This window comes from Hakea prostrata, chromosome 6, assembly GCF_041222555.1.
Source record: "Hakea prostrata isolate BN-2017 chromosome 6, UWA_Hpros_2, whole genome shotgun sequence".
NCBI classification, from domain to species: Eukaryota; Viridiplantae; Streptophyta; class Magnoliopsida; order Proteales; family Proteaceae; genus Hakea; species Hakea prostrata.
The window spans coordinates 24148714-24163102 of NC_142605.1; the positions used below are offsets into that span (position 1 = coordinate 24148714).

General features: G+C 38.2%; 1 protein-coding gene across 1 annotated transcript in view; it reads left to right on the forward strand.

The window, feature by feature from the left end:
* Positions 1-14389, forward strand: part of LOC149012773 (Zinc finger, C3HC4 type (RING finger) family protein) — a 91363-nt gene that overhangs the window by 42965 nt on the left and 34009 nt on the right. The window contains exons 4-7 of the mRNA XM_089158364.1: positions 1030-2516; positions 3099-3362; positions 9417-9637; positions 12956-13227. Of these exons, the coding sequence (XP_089014490.1) occupies positions 1030-2516; positions 3099-3362; positions 9417-9637; positions 12956-13227 (2244 nt within the window). The remainder of the gene's footprint in view (positions 1-1029; positions 2517-3098; positions 3363-9416; positions 9638-12955; positions 13228-14389) is intronic.

Here is a 14389-nt window from a genome sequence, read left to right on the forward strand (position 1 = left end):
CTCAGCTTCTTCTGTTTAGAGAATGAGAGATCCTATGTGACACTAAGTATCCAAGGAGCACCAGAGCCTAATGAAATTTGCCAGTCTTTTCTTCTATGGTATGTATACAAAATAGCTTAAAAGTTACAAGTCTGATTCCTAAATTCTAATAGGAATCTTACAATTTATTAATATAAATGGAAAAAATGATAAGTTAAACCAAATATAACCTATTCTTGACAGAAATAAATGCACACCAAAATCTTCAATAGATATGATATACTATCTTTTTATGTGCCCCAAGAAAAAGATATACTAATATTTTTACCCCCTCAGGTCTAGACCTCTTCATGAGTAAAGGACCACCCAGAGCAACAAGAATTACATAAGGAGGCGTCCGTTTTACTCTCTAATTGCTAAACTGTTGCACCCTCTCCAGTCTACACCTTGCCTATTAAGTTCACCTGCTAATCCATTTGCCGACCTGTTTTCCAGCTCAATGAGTTCCTCATGGGAGCCAAGATGTTTCAGTGATTAATTTTCTGAATTAGCCTTTTAAGACCTTGTTCCTTGTTCAAAATATCATACCTACCATGACAGCTTCCACGTTAACTTTGTGAATTTTTTTTTAGTTTTTTATCACAGTTGCAAATTGCAGTTTCACCCCATTGTAAATTTGCTAATTTCTCCCCCTTCCAGATGGGTGGCTGGGTGGGTGCTGCCTGAAGAAAAAATATCTTTCTGTGAGGGTGTATGATATTGTTTATTCAGCCTGGACCTAGGAGGGGCTGCTCCTGGTTTATCCCCTGCTTATTTGGTGTTTACATCTAGTTCTCTTTGCTTTCATTTCAATTGTCTTTGCTTCTTCTTCTTCTCCCCCCCCCTCTTCTCCTGTATCCTCCTCTCTAGTGCCAGTTCTTTTTGCTTTTTTATATTCTTACGTTCTCTTTTTTCTGGTTGCAAACTTAGTTAAAAGATATATTTAGATGTCAATCTCTTTGACATTTTGGACTGTAGTAATTATCCTCTCTTAAAATGTGATATTTGCAGGCTTTATGATCCTCGAATTGATGGGTTTAAAGAAGTTCTGCATAGAGAAGCATTCTTCCCCTCTGAAAAGTTTTTGGATGGTGAAACGCTAGACATTTTAGTTAGCCTGGGACTTAAAAGGACTCTGGGATTTACAGGATTAGTTGATTGTGCTTTGTCAGTATCGATGATGCATGATTCAAGTGACCCAGAGGCACTAAATTATGGAAGGGGGCTTCTTGCCTGTTTAGATGCTCTGGGACCTAAGCTCTCCAATGGCCAAGAAGGTAGTTATGATGAAATTAGTTGTAAGATATTTCAGGAGAACAGTGATTTGGTTACTGAGGATATGGAGATGAACCGCTGGAATTTGGATCACAAAATTTTTTCTTGTTTGGGTGACAACATCTGTGATATACCAGAACAACAATTTTGGTCAGAAATGAAAGAAATACCTTGGTGTCCTGTTTATGTTAGTCCACCACTACAAGGGCTTCCATGGCTCCAAAGTAAATGTCAAGTTGCATCTCCGAGTGTTGTTAGACCTCAATCACAAATGTGGATGGTTTCATCAATGATGCATATTCTAGATGCTGAATGCCATTCAACTTACCTTCAAAAGAAACTTGGTTGGGTAGATTCCCCTAATATTGGTGTTTTAACTACTCAGTTGATTGAGCTGTCAAAGTCTTATGGTCAGTTGAAGTTTGATCCTGAGCTCAAAGCCACCCTTGATTCTGCATTGCAGAAGGAAATCCCTAAACATTATTTGAAATTGCAGGAATTCATTTGTACTGATGATTTCATGATTGCAAAATCTGCACTGAGTGGTGTTTCATGGGTTTGGATTGGAGATGATTTCATATCACCAAAAGCACTTGCATTTGATTCACCTGTTAAATTTCATCCATACCTGTATGCTGTCCCATCTGAGTTGTCTGAATTTAGAGATCTGCTATTAGCATTAGACGTGAGACCTACATTTGATTATTTTGACTACTTTCATGCTCTACAGCGTTTACAACATGTTGTAAAAGGATCTCCATTGTTGCCTGAACAGTTAAGCTTTGTTAATTGCGTCCTTGAAGCTGTTGCAGACTGTTATTCAGACAAACCACTGTCTGAGACATCTAATACCCCATTACTAGTTCCAGATTCTTCTGGTATGCTGATGTCTGCGATGGACCTTGTTTATAATGATGCACCATGGATGGAGAAAAATGTCTTTGGTGCAAAACGTTTTGTGCATCCAAGTATTAGCAATGATTTAGCAAGCAGGCTGGGTATACAATCACTTCGCTGCTTATCTTTAGTTGAAGAGGAAATGACGAAGGATTTGCCTTGCATGGACTATTCTCGAATAAGTGAACTTCTAAAATTATATGGGAACAATGATTTTTTGTTGTTTGACCTCCTTGAGTTGGCAGACTGCTGCAAGGCAAAGAAGCTACACCTAATTCTTGACAAACGAGAACATCCTTGCCAGTCTCTGCTCCAGCACAATCTAGGTAATGTCTTTTTGGTTCTGTAGCCAACTTTTGTTTTTTTGTGTTGAATTGTCATTGATGGTGAAAGAAAGAACAGTAGTAGTCTCGTCATAGAAAATGGCTGTGAACTTGGCCAGGTACTGGATGATTGGCCTCACCAACTTCAGTTCACTTACTCCCCTGTATCTTTTTTGAGGGTTGTTATTTTATTATTATTATTATTTTTTTGGGGTGGGGGGGTGGGGGTGGAGGGGGTGTATGTGTTCATGCAGAAGTACGCTTTTCAGCCATTAATATCATAAAGTAGTGTCAATTTGAGTGCTGAAATCTTGATTTCCAGCCTGGAAGGAAAATTAGCTAATAAAAGCTTAAATTCCATGATGGTGAACTTTTATGCTCTAGTTGATTGGTCTTTAGGCTTTGTGGCATATGTATGAAGGTGCTTTTAGCTGTCAAAACTCTAGTTCACAGTGTGGAATTGGGTTAGTCTAGTTGTGATTCTTATATTTGGGATGTGGTTCATCCCATGTCATGTGAAACTCTGTGTTGGCTTTGAACTGAAGATGTGTCTTAACTTTTTTAATTGGATTATACATGGTTCAGGTGAATTTCAAGGCCCAGCTTTATTAGCTATCCTGGAAGGGGCTACCTTGAGCAGGGATGAAGTAAGCAGTCTCCAGCTTCTTCCTCCTTGGAGGCTTAGGGGCAGTATACTGAACTATGGTTTGGGACTTCTTGGTTGTTATTACGTATGTGATCTCCTGTCAATTGTTTCTGGTGGCTACTATTACATGTTTGACCCCCATGGTCTAGCTCTTGCTTTGCCTTCAAACCCAGTCCCCTCTGCCAAAATGTTTTCCCTGACAGGTAAATGATGTTCTTACTCATTAACTGATGCATTTTGCCCCCTTTTCCAAATATAGTATGGTTATCCTGAATAACTTTCACAAACACGGCTTCACAGTTTGCTGCAAGTCTTTTTTAACTTCACTATTATTTGGTGACTACTTTGACTTGCAATGTTAAACAATTACACATGAGCTTTAAGTGTTGTGTTCTATAAAATGATTTGCCATCTTATCTTGGTCTTTGTATCGCTTTCAATCCCCTAAGAGTGGGATAACTTGTTTAGTCTGAAAAAGAGCATGGTACTTTGTAGATTTGTGGTTAGACCGACTTTTGTTTTATGGATTGATTGCTTTTTTATTTTATTTTATTGGGAGGCAGTGGGGGGGGGGGGGTCAGGACTAAAAGGACAAATTCACATGTTCAAAAATGCCATGCTGGTGCACAAGGCTCTTGCATTTATCAGGGTTTGTGGAGGTCAAATTATGCAGCCTTGCCCTGTTTCCGCTAAGGGTGTCAATCGGTATGGTTTCCGTACGGTACCAACTTTGAATATTGAAAACCAAAACTGTACTATACCGAATTTACATGGTACAATCTTGGTATTTGCAAAAATGGTTTGGTACGGTTTCGGTATTAAATCGGTGTCGGAAAACAGTTTAAACACGGTATCTAGTGTGGTAAATTTTCATACGAACAAACCCATGCCTCTTCTATTATTATTTCATTAAGATCCTAATGAAATTGCGATCAAACAATCAATAGAATATGATATTAATAGAGACAAAGCAAGTAAATCTAATTAACAGAGACAAAGCAAGTAAATCTAAGAAGAGGAGTGAAGGACGAAATGAAAAACTGAAACATGGAATTAGGGATAGGGTAAAGGTACCGAAGTACTCTCATCGTTGCATCCTAATGGGCCTTCCTAGGAGACTTCAATAAACTGACTCAACACACCAACAGAAAAGAAATATCAGGACGAGTAACAATAAGATAAATAAGTTTCCCAATAAGACTCATGTAACAATGGGCATCATCCAACAAGTCACCATCATCACGTCCTAACTTTAACTGAGGATCCATGGGAATGTCGCTAGGTTTAGAAGCAAGTATCCAGTCTCTGTCAAAAGATCTAACACTTACTTCCTTTTTCCTAATAAGACTCTTGTAAGGATGGACATCATCCAACAAGTCACCATCATCATGTCCTAACTTTAATTGAGGATCCATGGGAATGTCGCTAGGTTTAGAAGCAAGCATGCCAGTCTCTGTCAAAAGATCTAACACATGCTTCCTTGTTTCCCAATAAGACTCCTGTAACGATGGACATCATCCAACAAGTCACCATCATCACGTCCTAACTTAACCGAGGATCCATGGGAATGTCGCTAGGTTTAGAAGCAAGCATGCCAATCTCCGTCAAAAGATCTAACACATACTTCCTTTGTGACAAACTTACTCCCTGTTTACTGCGGATCACTTCAATCCCCAAGAAATATTCTAGATCACCTAAGTCTTTGGTTTGGAAAGATTTCTGTAAATGTGCCTTGACTGTATGGATTACATCTACATCACTGCCTGAAAGAATAATATCATCAACATAAACTACCATAATGACAACACAATCACCCTGCCGTCTAACAAAGATAGAGTGATCAAAATAACACTGTATAAATCCAAAAGACTCCACAGTCTTGTTAAATTTCTCAAACCAAGCTCGTGGAGACTATTTGAGTCCATAAATCGCTTTATGAAGCCTATAAACACGAACATTGTCATCCCCCTGAGCAACATACCCTAGAGGTTGTTCCATGTAATTCTTTATGAAGATCACCATATAAGAATGCATTTTTTATGTCAAGTTGAAAAAGAGGCCAATCATAATTCACAGCCAAAGAGATCAAAACACAGACAAAATTAAGTCTCGCCACAGGAGAAAAAGTCTTAAAATAATCCACACCATATGTTTGTGTATAGCCCTTAGCCACCAAGCGGGCCTTGAGCCTTTCAACCGTACCATCAGAATTGTACTTAACAGTATACACCCACCGACAGTGGACCACATCTTTCTCAGGAGGTAAGTCTACTAAAGATGTATGATGAGATTGTAAAACATCCATTTCCACATCCATGGCGGCTTTCTAGCCAGGAATTTTAAGAGCCTTGGTATGATGGGTTAGAATATGAGTGGCAGACATGAACAAAGCAAGGCAACGAAAGCTTGGAGGGAGATGAGAGATAGAGACAAAATTGGAAACAAGATAAACAATGTTAGAGCGTAAAGTACAAGTATGAGTACCTTTCCTCAAAGCAATTGTTAAGTCATTTGAAGGCGGAGTGGGATCTCCATTAGAAGAATCTTCCGGTGGAGAGGATGAAGAAGGAACATCCATAAGGCCAACTTCAGGCTCCACTAAAGGAGAGCTGCTAATATTGTTAGGAGGAACTCCACTATCCACAGTATGTTCCGCCAACTTATGTCTCCGCTGATAAACTTGTAGAGAAACACTGCTAGTGGAAGAAACTAAAGAGGGAATAGGAGGAGTATCGTCCAAAACATAGTTTTCAATAGACACAAATTGACTAGGATAATAAGGAGTGTCTTCGAAAAAGGTCACATCACATCTGCACTTATATATTGTTTGCGAAGAACTATATCATAATAGCGAAAACCTTTTTGAGTACATGAGTACCCAAGAAAAATACACTTAACAGAATGGGGGAAGTTTATCCAAAGGATGTGGTATGTGAACAAAACACACAACCAAAAATTTTGGGTGGAACTAAAAACGATTCTTTATTGGGAAAAACAATTGAAAAAGGAGATTTTTCAGAAAGCAAAGTCATAGGCATTCGGTTAATTAAACGATCAGCAGTCAAAACCGCATCACACCAATAACTCTTGGGAACATTCATCTGAATCAAAATAGCGTGTGCAACCTCCAAGAGGTGACGATTTTTGCATTCAGCCACTCCATTTTGTTGGGGGGAGTGAATGAACAATTGGTTTGATGAATCATTCCAAGAGAATCACAGAGGTTAGATATATCATGTTGCACATATTCTAAAGCATTATTATTACCGAAAAATTTTAATAGGAAGAGAAAATTGAGTCCAAATTTCATGAATAAAACTTTTAAATGTAGTTAAGAACTTTGTTCAATCTTTTAAAAGATACAACCATGTAAGACGGGAAAAATCGTCCACAAAAGTGACAAAATATCGAAAACCATGCCTACTACTAATTCTATAAGGACCCAAATGTTGGAATGAATAAGAGAAAACAAGGACTCACTACGAGGGATAGAGTGTGAAGGATAGGTGGCATGATGATGCTTCCCTAACTCACATGCTTCACAATTTAATCTAGACACTGATTTAAAAGAAGGAAATAAAATTTTTAATCTAGGTAAAGACGGATGGCCTAAATGACAGTGCCACTAGAGAGCATCTACACCATCATCATAGAGAGCATCTACACCATCATCATAGTGGGAGTAAAAGTCACAGAGCAGTTTAGTGCTTTAATTAACTGACTAACATATAATAAATTAAAAGGAAAGTTAGCAACATGAAGTACGGATGACAAAGTATGAGAAGGTGTAGGAGAAACACTTCCAGAGCCTAGAATAGGTGTGGAAGTCCCATTAGCTATGAAAACAGAATTTTTAGTTGTAGATTTAAAAAAAAAGAGCTGAAAAATGATGACTTACCAGTCATGTGGAAGAGGCCCCTAAATCGATGATCCAAGGGGTGGGAGTAGAAGTGAGAAGTGAGAAGTGTTGTGTTAGTTGCATGAGAAAGTGTGGCAGCAGAAGTACCGGTGGATGTAGAAGCGCCAGTGTTAATATTTTGCAATTGGCGAAGTATTTGGCTTACATCATCTCTTAGAGTCTTAGACAAGTCCCCTGAAGAAGATCTTGAACCACTATCGTTGTTTGCTACAATATCAGTACCGCCATTAGAAACGGCATGATTGGCAAGGTGCTTGGCCCACTCTGGCTTTCCATGTTTGGCCCAACAAGCCTCCACTGAGTGCTATGTTTTACCGCAATAAGTACAAAGTCGAGATGTCTTATCAGATAGTTGAACACCACGACCTCCAGAAAACCTGCTAACTCCCCCTGAACCACGACCCCGTCCCCTTCACGAGAGGTAGTGAAGGCTGAATTTTCTCCTTTAGAACTTTTTTCTGGAGAACTCCCTTCAAGCAAGGCAATGCGTTGAAGTCTAGAATATGCTTCACTAAGGGTAGGGACATGTTTACCAGCAAGAAGATGTCCTTTGACAGATTTCAGTTCAAGGTTCAATCTTGCAAGAAACTTGGATACAAAATATTCATTCCGTTGGGCCTTAAGCTTCGCTATATCTGTGGTGAGAGGTTGAAAGACATTCAACTCCTCCATCATGCCTTTAAAGGAGTTTTAATAATCTTGCAGAGACTTGTCAGCTTGCTGAAATTGAAATAGCTTATCATAATTACTTAAAATCCGAGTCATATTTTTAGCTTGGGAATAGGTCTCTTGCAAGTCATCACATATTCCTTTTACAGTCTTATGAACATAACATTCGCTGCAATATCAGGTTCCATACTATTCCACATCCAAATTTTGATGATTGCATCATCTTGGATCCCACTAAAATAAGATTTGTCAGTCTCAGTAGGAGGTTCATCCTCAATGAACTTAAGCTTACCTCTTGCAAGTATGTACACCTGAACCGCTTGTGACCGCAACAAGTAATTAAAACTACCTTTGAGCTTGATAGATGTAATTTGAACGTTTACATGATCTCCTTGAGATCCTTTAGATTTAGTCGTACTCATGGTTGAGTCACTTGTAAGTGAAGACATTAAATTGAGGTAGATATCACTCAAATCAGTTTTCTAGAACTTGTAGTAGAATGAACACACAAAAAAATTCTGCAACCTTAAGACCGAATAGGAGGGAAAAAAAGAGAGGTTTGCAAAGTGCAACAAATAGAGGTAGCAAACGTAGGTAGAAAACAGTATTTAATCCAAGTTCTGGAACTTGTAAGAGTAAGGTAATAGGTAGAGAATATCAGTTCACATGAATACCTGATCTAACAGTCCATAATATACAGCATTAGGTGGCTACACACCAAGGAAAATAGAAAAACAAAAGAGAACTTTAGAAGTAAATATTGAGAACAACATTGTTTTGATTCAAAAAAGGTTTGATGCCATGTCAAAAAACAAGCTGTAAACAATCAAAACAACAGCTGAACTTGAATAGAGAAAAGAGAGAAGAAGAAGAAGAGAAGAGAGATGAAGAACCAACAGAAGAGGCCTGTGATTCTAGCTAAAGAGTCTAGAATCACAAAGCCCTTTTATTTATAGCTTCTAATGAATCTAATACAACTTGAGAGATAAGTAATTGTCCTCTAAAAAAAATAAGAAACAAAAAAGCTTTAGTAACTTTCTAGCTCCTAAAATAGAAAGTTCTGAAAATAGAAACTATCACCAAAATAGAAACTATGCTTTTTAGAAACTTCCAAAACTTATGTAGCAAGACTCCTACATTAGAAGTAGAAAGTAGAGTAGCATCATTAGCATACACTGTTCATGTGAACCGTAAAACCATCTTTTACACCATCTTTTACTGTTCACGTGAACAGTAATGTGAGCAGTAAAATAGCCTAAACTTGCGTATACTTCAACAATTTTAATGTTAGAGGCTAGTTGTCTGCACACACACACACACACACACACAAAAGATGTGGGCTCTCCTAGGAAATAGGAATAAGCTTGCCTATTGGGGTCTCACCAGTCATTTTAGCTCGAGTGTCGCTTAGTCTTGTTGTGTTTGTGTTTTTGAGTTTGTTTCTCTTTCCACCTTGTAAGGGGAGCCTTGTATCTTTTCTGCATTTGGTGATTTTTTTTATTTACTTAACAGAAAAATGTTTTCTACATACTATTTTTTTTTGATTACCTGGAACAGAAGCTTGAGCCTACATTTGCCAAATTCTCTGCTTATAACTAGTAGGACATTGGGACCTGAATGGCTGGATTTATGGGTTTAATGGTATTTTGAATTCTGATGTTCTTGTCAGGTACTGATTTGATTGAGAGATTCTCTGATCAATTTAAACCAATGCTTGTTGGACAAAATATGCCTTGGTCATCCTTAGATACCACGGTTATCCGAATGCCTTTATCATCGGAATGCAGGAAGGATGACCATGATGATAATTTTGGTAGAATACAGCAGATAATAGATGGATTTCTGAAGCATTCAAGTACGACTCTTCTGTTCCTCAAGTCAGTATTGCAGGTACCGCAAATTTTGTGCATGTTAACTTTTTTGGGTCACACTTTTCCTGATCAATAATTGGAGTTATGTGGGAATCCAGTCATGCAATAATTTACCAGCTGTTTCTGCTAGGTATTCCAACTAGTTTATGGGATTGGTCTTGTGTCATCTCTTACAGATTTTGAAACAGAACTGTAAACCGGAGATCACATTGAGAAGAAGTAACCCCATTAGAGAGTCTTTCCCTTTCACGGTTAATTAAATGGAAAATTAAGGCAGTCTTGCATTACATTCTAATGGAAGTGGAGACTTAACAAAACTTGTTACATTAAAATTAAAATCATACTAATCTAGCCTACAATAACTAGTCCTTCAGCACAAAGGAATAAACACATAGATGAAAACTTAAATCTGCCCTGAGCCCAAACAGGGTTCCAGCTCAATTCTGTCCTTAGGTCAGGGTTGAGTGTTTGCCTAGGGTTGGCTCGGCTTGAGCCTACTATCTTGTAGTTTAGTTTTGGTAGAAGTAGGGCAACAATATGGAAATATGTGTTGTTTTATTGTTTTGTGATTAGGATCAGAGGTTAAGTGTCTAACCTGGCCCTGTCCAGCCCCGCCCAGCCCAGTAGGGCCACGGTCAGGGTCAGGGCCAGGGTTGTAAAATACCCAGCCCAACCTGACCCTATTGCAGCCCTATGTTAAATAAAGAACATGGGACATTAGTTATAGTGAATTAGAAATTTATAAAGTAAAAAAGGTAAATTAAATAAAAGTTAATCTCCCAACAGATCACATGTAGAGATATTGATTATAGAAAGCTATATCTATATTATTTAGTCATGCAGTTAAATCATGATTTGTTTAACCCCATGGTACATATGGGTCATGTACCCCTAAAGTGGTAACTAGCTTTGGTAAACTTAATGTCCTCGAGCTGGAGTATGCATATGGAAAAACTCAAGCTTGGAACAAGAACAACAAGAACAAATATTAAGGGTCATGCCAGTCTTGAGCACAAAAGGAAATAATAGATACCAGTAAACATTGAGAGAACTTTCAGATAATCATCAGTAACTTCAGTAGATGATCTTCATGTCGTTTTTTTTTTGTTTTTTGTTGTTGTTGTTGTTGTTGGATGAATAAATAATTAAATTAAAGGAACGAAGCACCAAATAACAAGAAGACCAAAGGTCAAGGAGGAGAAATGAATTGGGAGTTAAGTCCCCAGGAGACAACAATAAGCCTGTTCCTTGGGGAGTCAACTACTGGGGGATGGGGGAAAGAGATAGTCCTAGAAGATACATCAAAATAAATAGATAGTCCTAGAAGATACATCAAAATAAATAGCATTCCAAATCGAGTCAAGATAGCGGGATTTGGAAGTCCAGCGTCTGAGATTACGCTCCCACCACAAATGATGAACCATGGCACCAAAAACAAGCTTGCCGATTCGGTCACAAATAGAAGTTCCTGAAAAGTTACTCAAAATTCAAGACTAGTCATGATCAAACCCAAATGAGCGACGGTAGCAGGGCCAAATATGGGCTAGGGCTTTCCTCCAAAGAGAACTAGAGAAAGGGCAAGAAAAGAACAGATGCTCAATGTCCTCGGTACCATTCCAACATAGGATGCAGTTAGGATTTACAGGGATATGGAGGGAGATAAGGAAGGCCTGGTAGGTAGAGCTAAGTTAAGGGCTCTCCAAAGGGTAAGGGAATGACGGGGAATGTGGTCTTTGAACCAAACCAAGGGGGGCCAAGGGGGGAAAGGGAAGGGGGATTGAACCAGGTTCCAGGCTGAGGATGTGGTGAAGGATTTGGTGGTGGAAGGGAGCCAAACAACTGTATCATGGGGGGAAGAACCAGGTTTCATGTCGTTATGTTGTATGAATCATGCAAAAGAAGAAAAGTAGATGATAGCGAACAAGAGCTGTGTCCACAAGCATAGCAGCAACAAGAATATCACAGGCACCAATGAAATAATGTCAGTAGTAGTAAGTAGTCATTGTCTCAAAAGTCACCACCTCCAGGCTCCAACGGCTGCATCACAAGAGCCAGGTAGTAGGTGGTAATCTCCACAAAGAAAGATGCTGCTGCAAAACAATGTCATTCCATTTTATATTTTTTACTTGACCGAATAATTAATAGATTAATTATATTTGTTTGACAACATTATTAAATAAGTATCTAAGGTTATTAGTATCGGATACAGATTTAAAAAAAGATGGTGATAGGATCATAGCTGTCAAGCCTCTGTTGGAGAAAGTGCGTCCCAATAGGGACTGGATGAAAGTATTAAGTTACAATTTTGGTAATACATGGATTCATTAATGCAAGGTTTTAGTTAGGGAAAATTATCATAATGGTTTGGATGGACATGTTTGGAGAAAGAGTGGATGTGATGAAGGTGTAAATGAAGGATATGATTTTGGAGAGAAGAATGGGGAGATAATCAGTTTTAGATTTTGGTGTGGCTTATGATTTTTCTATCATAAACACATACTTTGAAAAGAGAGAGCAGTGTATATTTACCTTCTAAAGTGAGTATCGTATTAGCCAAATGGCTTTTCTAACTAGAAGCTCCAATGGTTTTTCTATGGACTGTAAGTTTGTAAGGTTATACAGCAGAGAGCCTAAACAGACAACATAGATTACTGGCCGTGGATACATTTTCATTACACTGAATCGTAAGAAAGGTAGCTTATTTACCTCAGGATAAGGTGCTGGAGTTAAAAGGAGATTCCTTTAAATGATTTTCTAATTAATTGGTCAAACAAGGGAAATGGGACTCCAATGGAGATACTAATACAATTTGGAACCAGATAACTGTTTTGGTAACTCTCAGACAAACATTACAGCTTAGCTTATTTTAAGTTCTGTAATGCCATGGTAAAATGACAGTCATGTATAACAACCATTTGCCACACTTCTTTTGGCTGGAGTTTGACCCAAGACGTGGTGGGTGTGGGATCTCTTCAGCACATTGGTCCACTTGTCTATCCAAGTCCACCTCATGGCAACAAAAGCATTCCCATGTTACAAAATCGAAATACCTATGTAGTATGGTTTCCCAAATCTACTATATCAAACAATACTTTGGAAAAAAGTAGGTTTACATGAAAAGTATGTGGAAAACAAAGTCAGCAAACTTGTTTTGTAAGTTATCTTTTTGACTAGTAGCAAAGGGAAAAGGAAGGGCCGGGGGATGCCGTGTGAGCGGAAAAGTGCTAATGGTGCATTCTTTTAATCAGACTCAGGATGTTTCACATTGATCTCGTGTGCTTCTTTAAGTGTCAGATTTAATTTCAAACTGCCATGCATATTGTTGACTATGTTTCAGGTATCACTTTCAACATGGGAGGAAGGAAACAAGCACCCTTGTCAGGATTATTCTTTTTATATTGATCCATCATCTGCTGTTATGAGGAATCCTTTTGCAGACAAGAAGTGGAGGAAGTTTCAGATAACAAGGTTATTTAGTAGCTCAAGTGCTGCTGTCAAAATGCACACTATAGACGTTAACATGTTCCACAAAGGAACTAAAAGTGTTGACAAGTGGCTTGTTGTGCTTTCCCTAGGATCTGGTCAATCAAGAAATATGGCCCTTGATAGGTGTGTCTTCATAACATTAAAAATCTCTTTATTTTTCTCGTGTATGCACCATGGACACTATTACATAACATGATCAGCTAGGTGTTTTATGTATATCCAATTAAAAAAAATAAAAATTGCTTTCTATATGCTTTCTGTATGTTAAAATATACTTACTATCCTGTAATCCATTCGTATAATGCTGTTGGCCCTTATCATAGTGGCCCACCATTTTGTCAGGCTGAGAGTTAACTTTTTTTACTAAACATCCTTACAAGTAGAAAGTTTTTTCTACTTCTCAGTGAAGCCGGACATTCAATTGGAAGTTGGGGGGGGGGGATTTTCATTTCTGAAATGTCTGTGTATGTGTTTCATTTGACCATTTGGTGGTAAAATGGCTATATTTTGGTCCAAAACTTCAAGGAAACCATAATTAATGGATCTTTAAATTGGAGCATTAAGATCATAAAAGACAAATGCCCAAAATAGTGGTTTCTTTTCTAATCAAAGGTTGCTAGTGTACACCAAGCTGTACCCAAATTTCTATTAGAACAGCTAAAATATGAATTAGGAGTGACGAAAAACCTTTAATTGTACACTAGCAAGTAATTAAGTGCAACTGTTGAAACATCTATGAAACCCATTGCTCCAACACTTTTTCAATACCAAATAAAGTTTGAGGGAGCATCAAAACCTCTAGGAGATTGTTGGATAGATATCACACATGCCCAACTTGGTCAAAAAGGGATGAAAGTTATGTCTGGGTAACCGTTTGGTGAAGAAAGCTGCTACTTGATCTTTAGACTTCACAAATGGCATACACATTATGCCGCTTTCCAACTTCTCTTTGATAGGGGATCACCTGAATACTTGTATCAACATATGCTTAGTATATCAATATCGATTTGATCCGTGATCTCTTTTTGAATTGCTCATTCAATGAGCAGTCATGTCATGTTGTATTGGATTATGGGCAATTCTTATATCTGCTTTATTGTCACAATGTCACAACTCACAAGAGCATCATAGGAAGGGATACTTGCAAACCAAGATCCTCAAGTAGACAACGTAGTGATAATAGGTCATGAACCCCTTGAGCCGTAGCTCGAAATTCTGCTTCATGACTAGATCTTGCAACAACACACTGCTTATTGCTACGCCAAGTGACTAGATTTTTCTGACA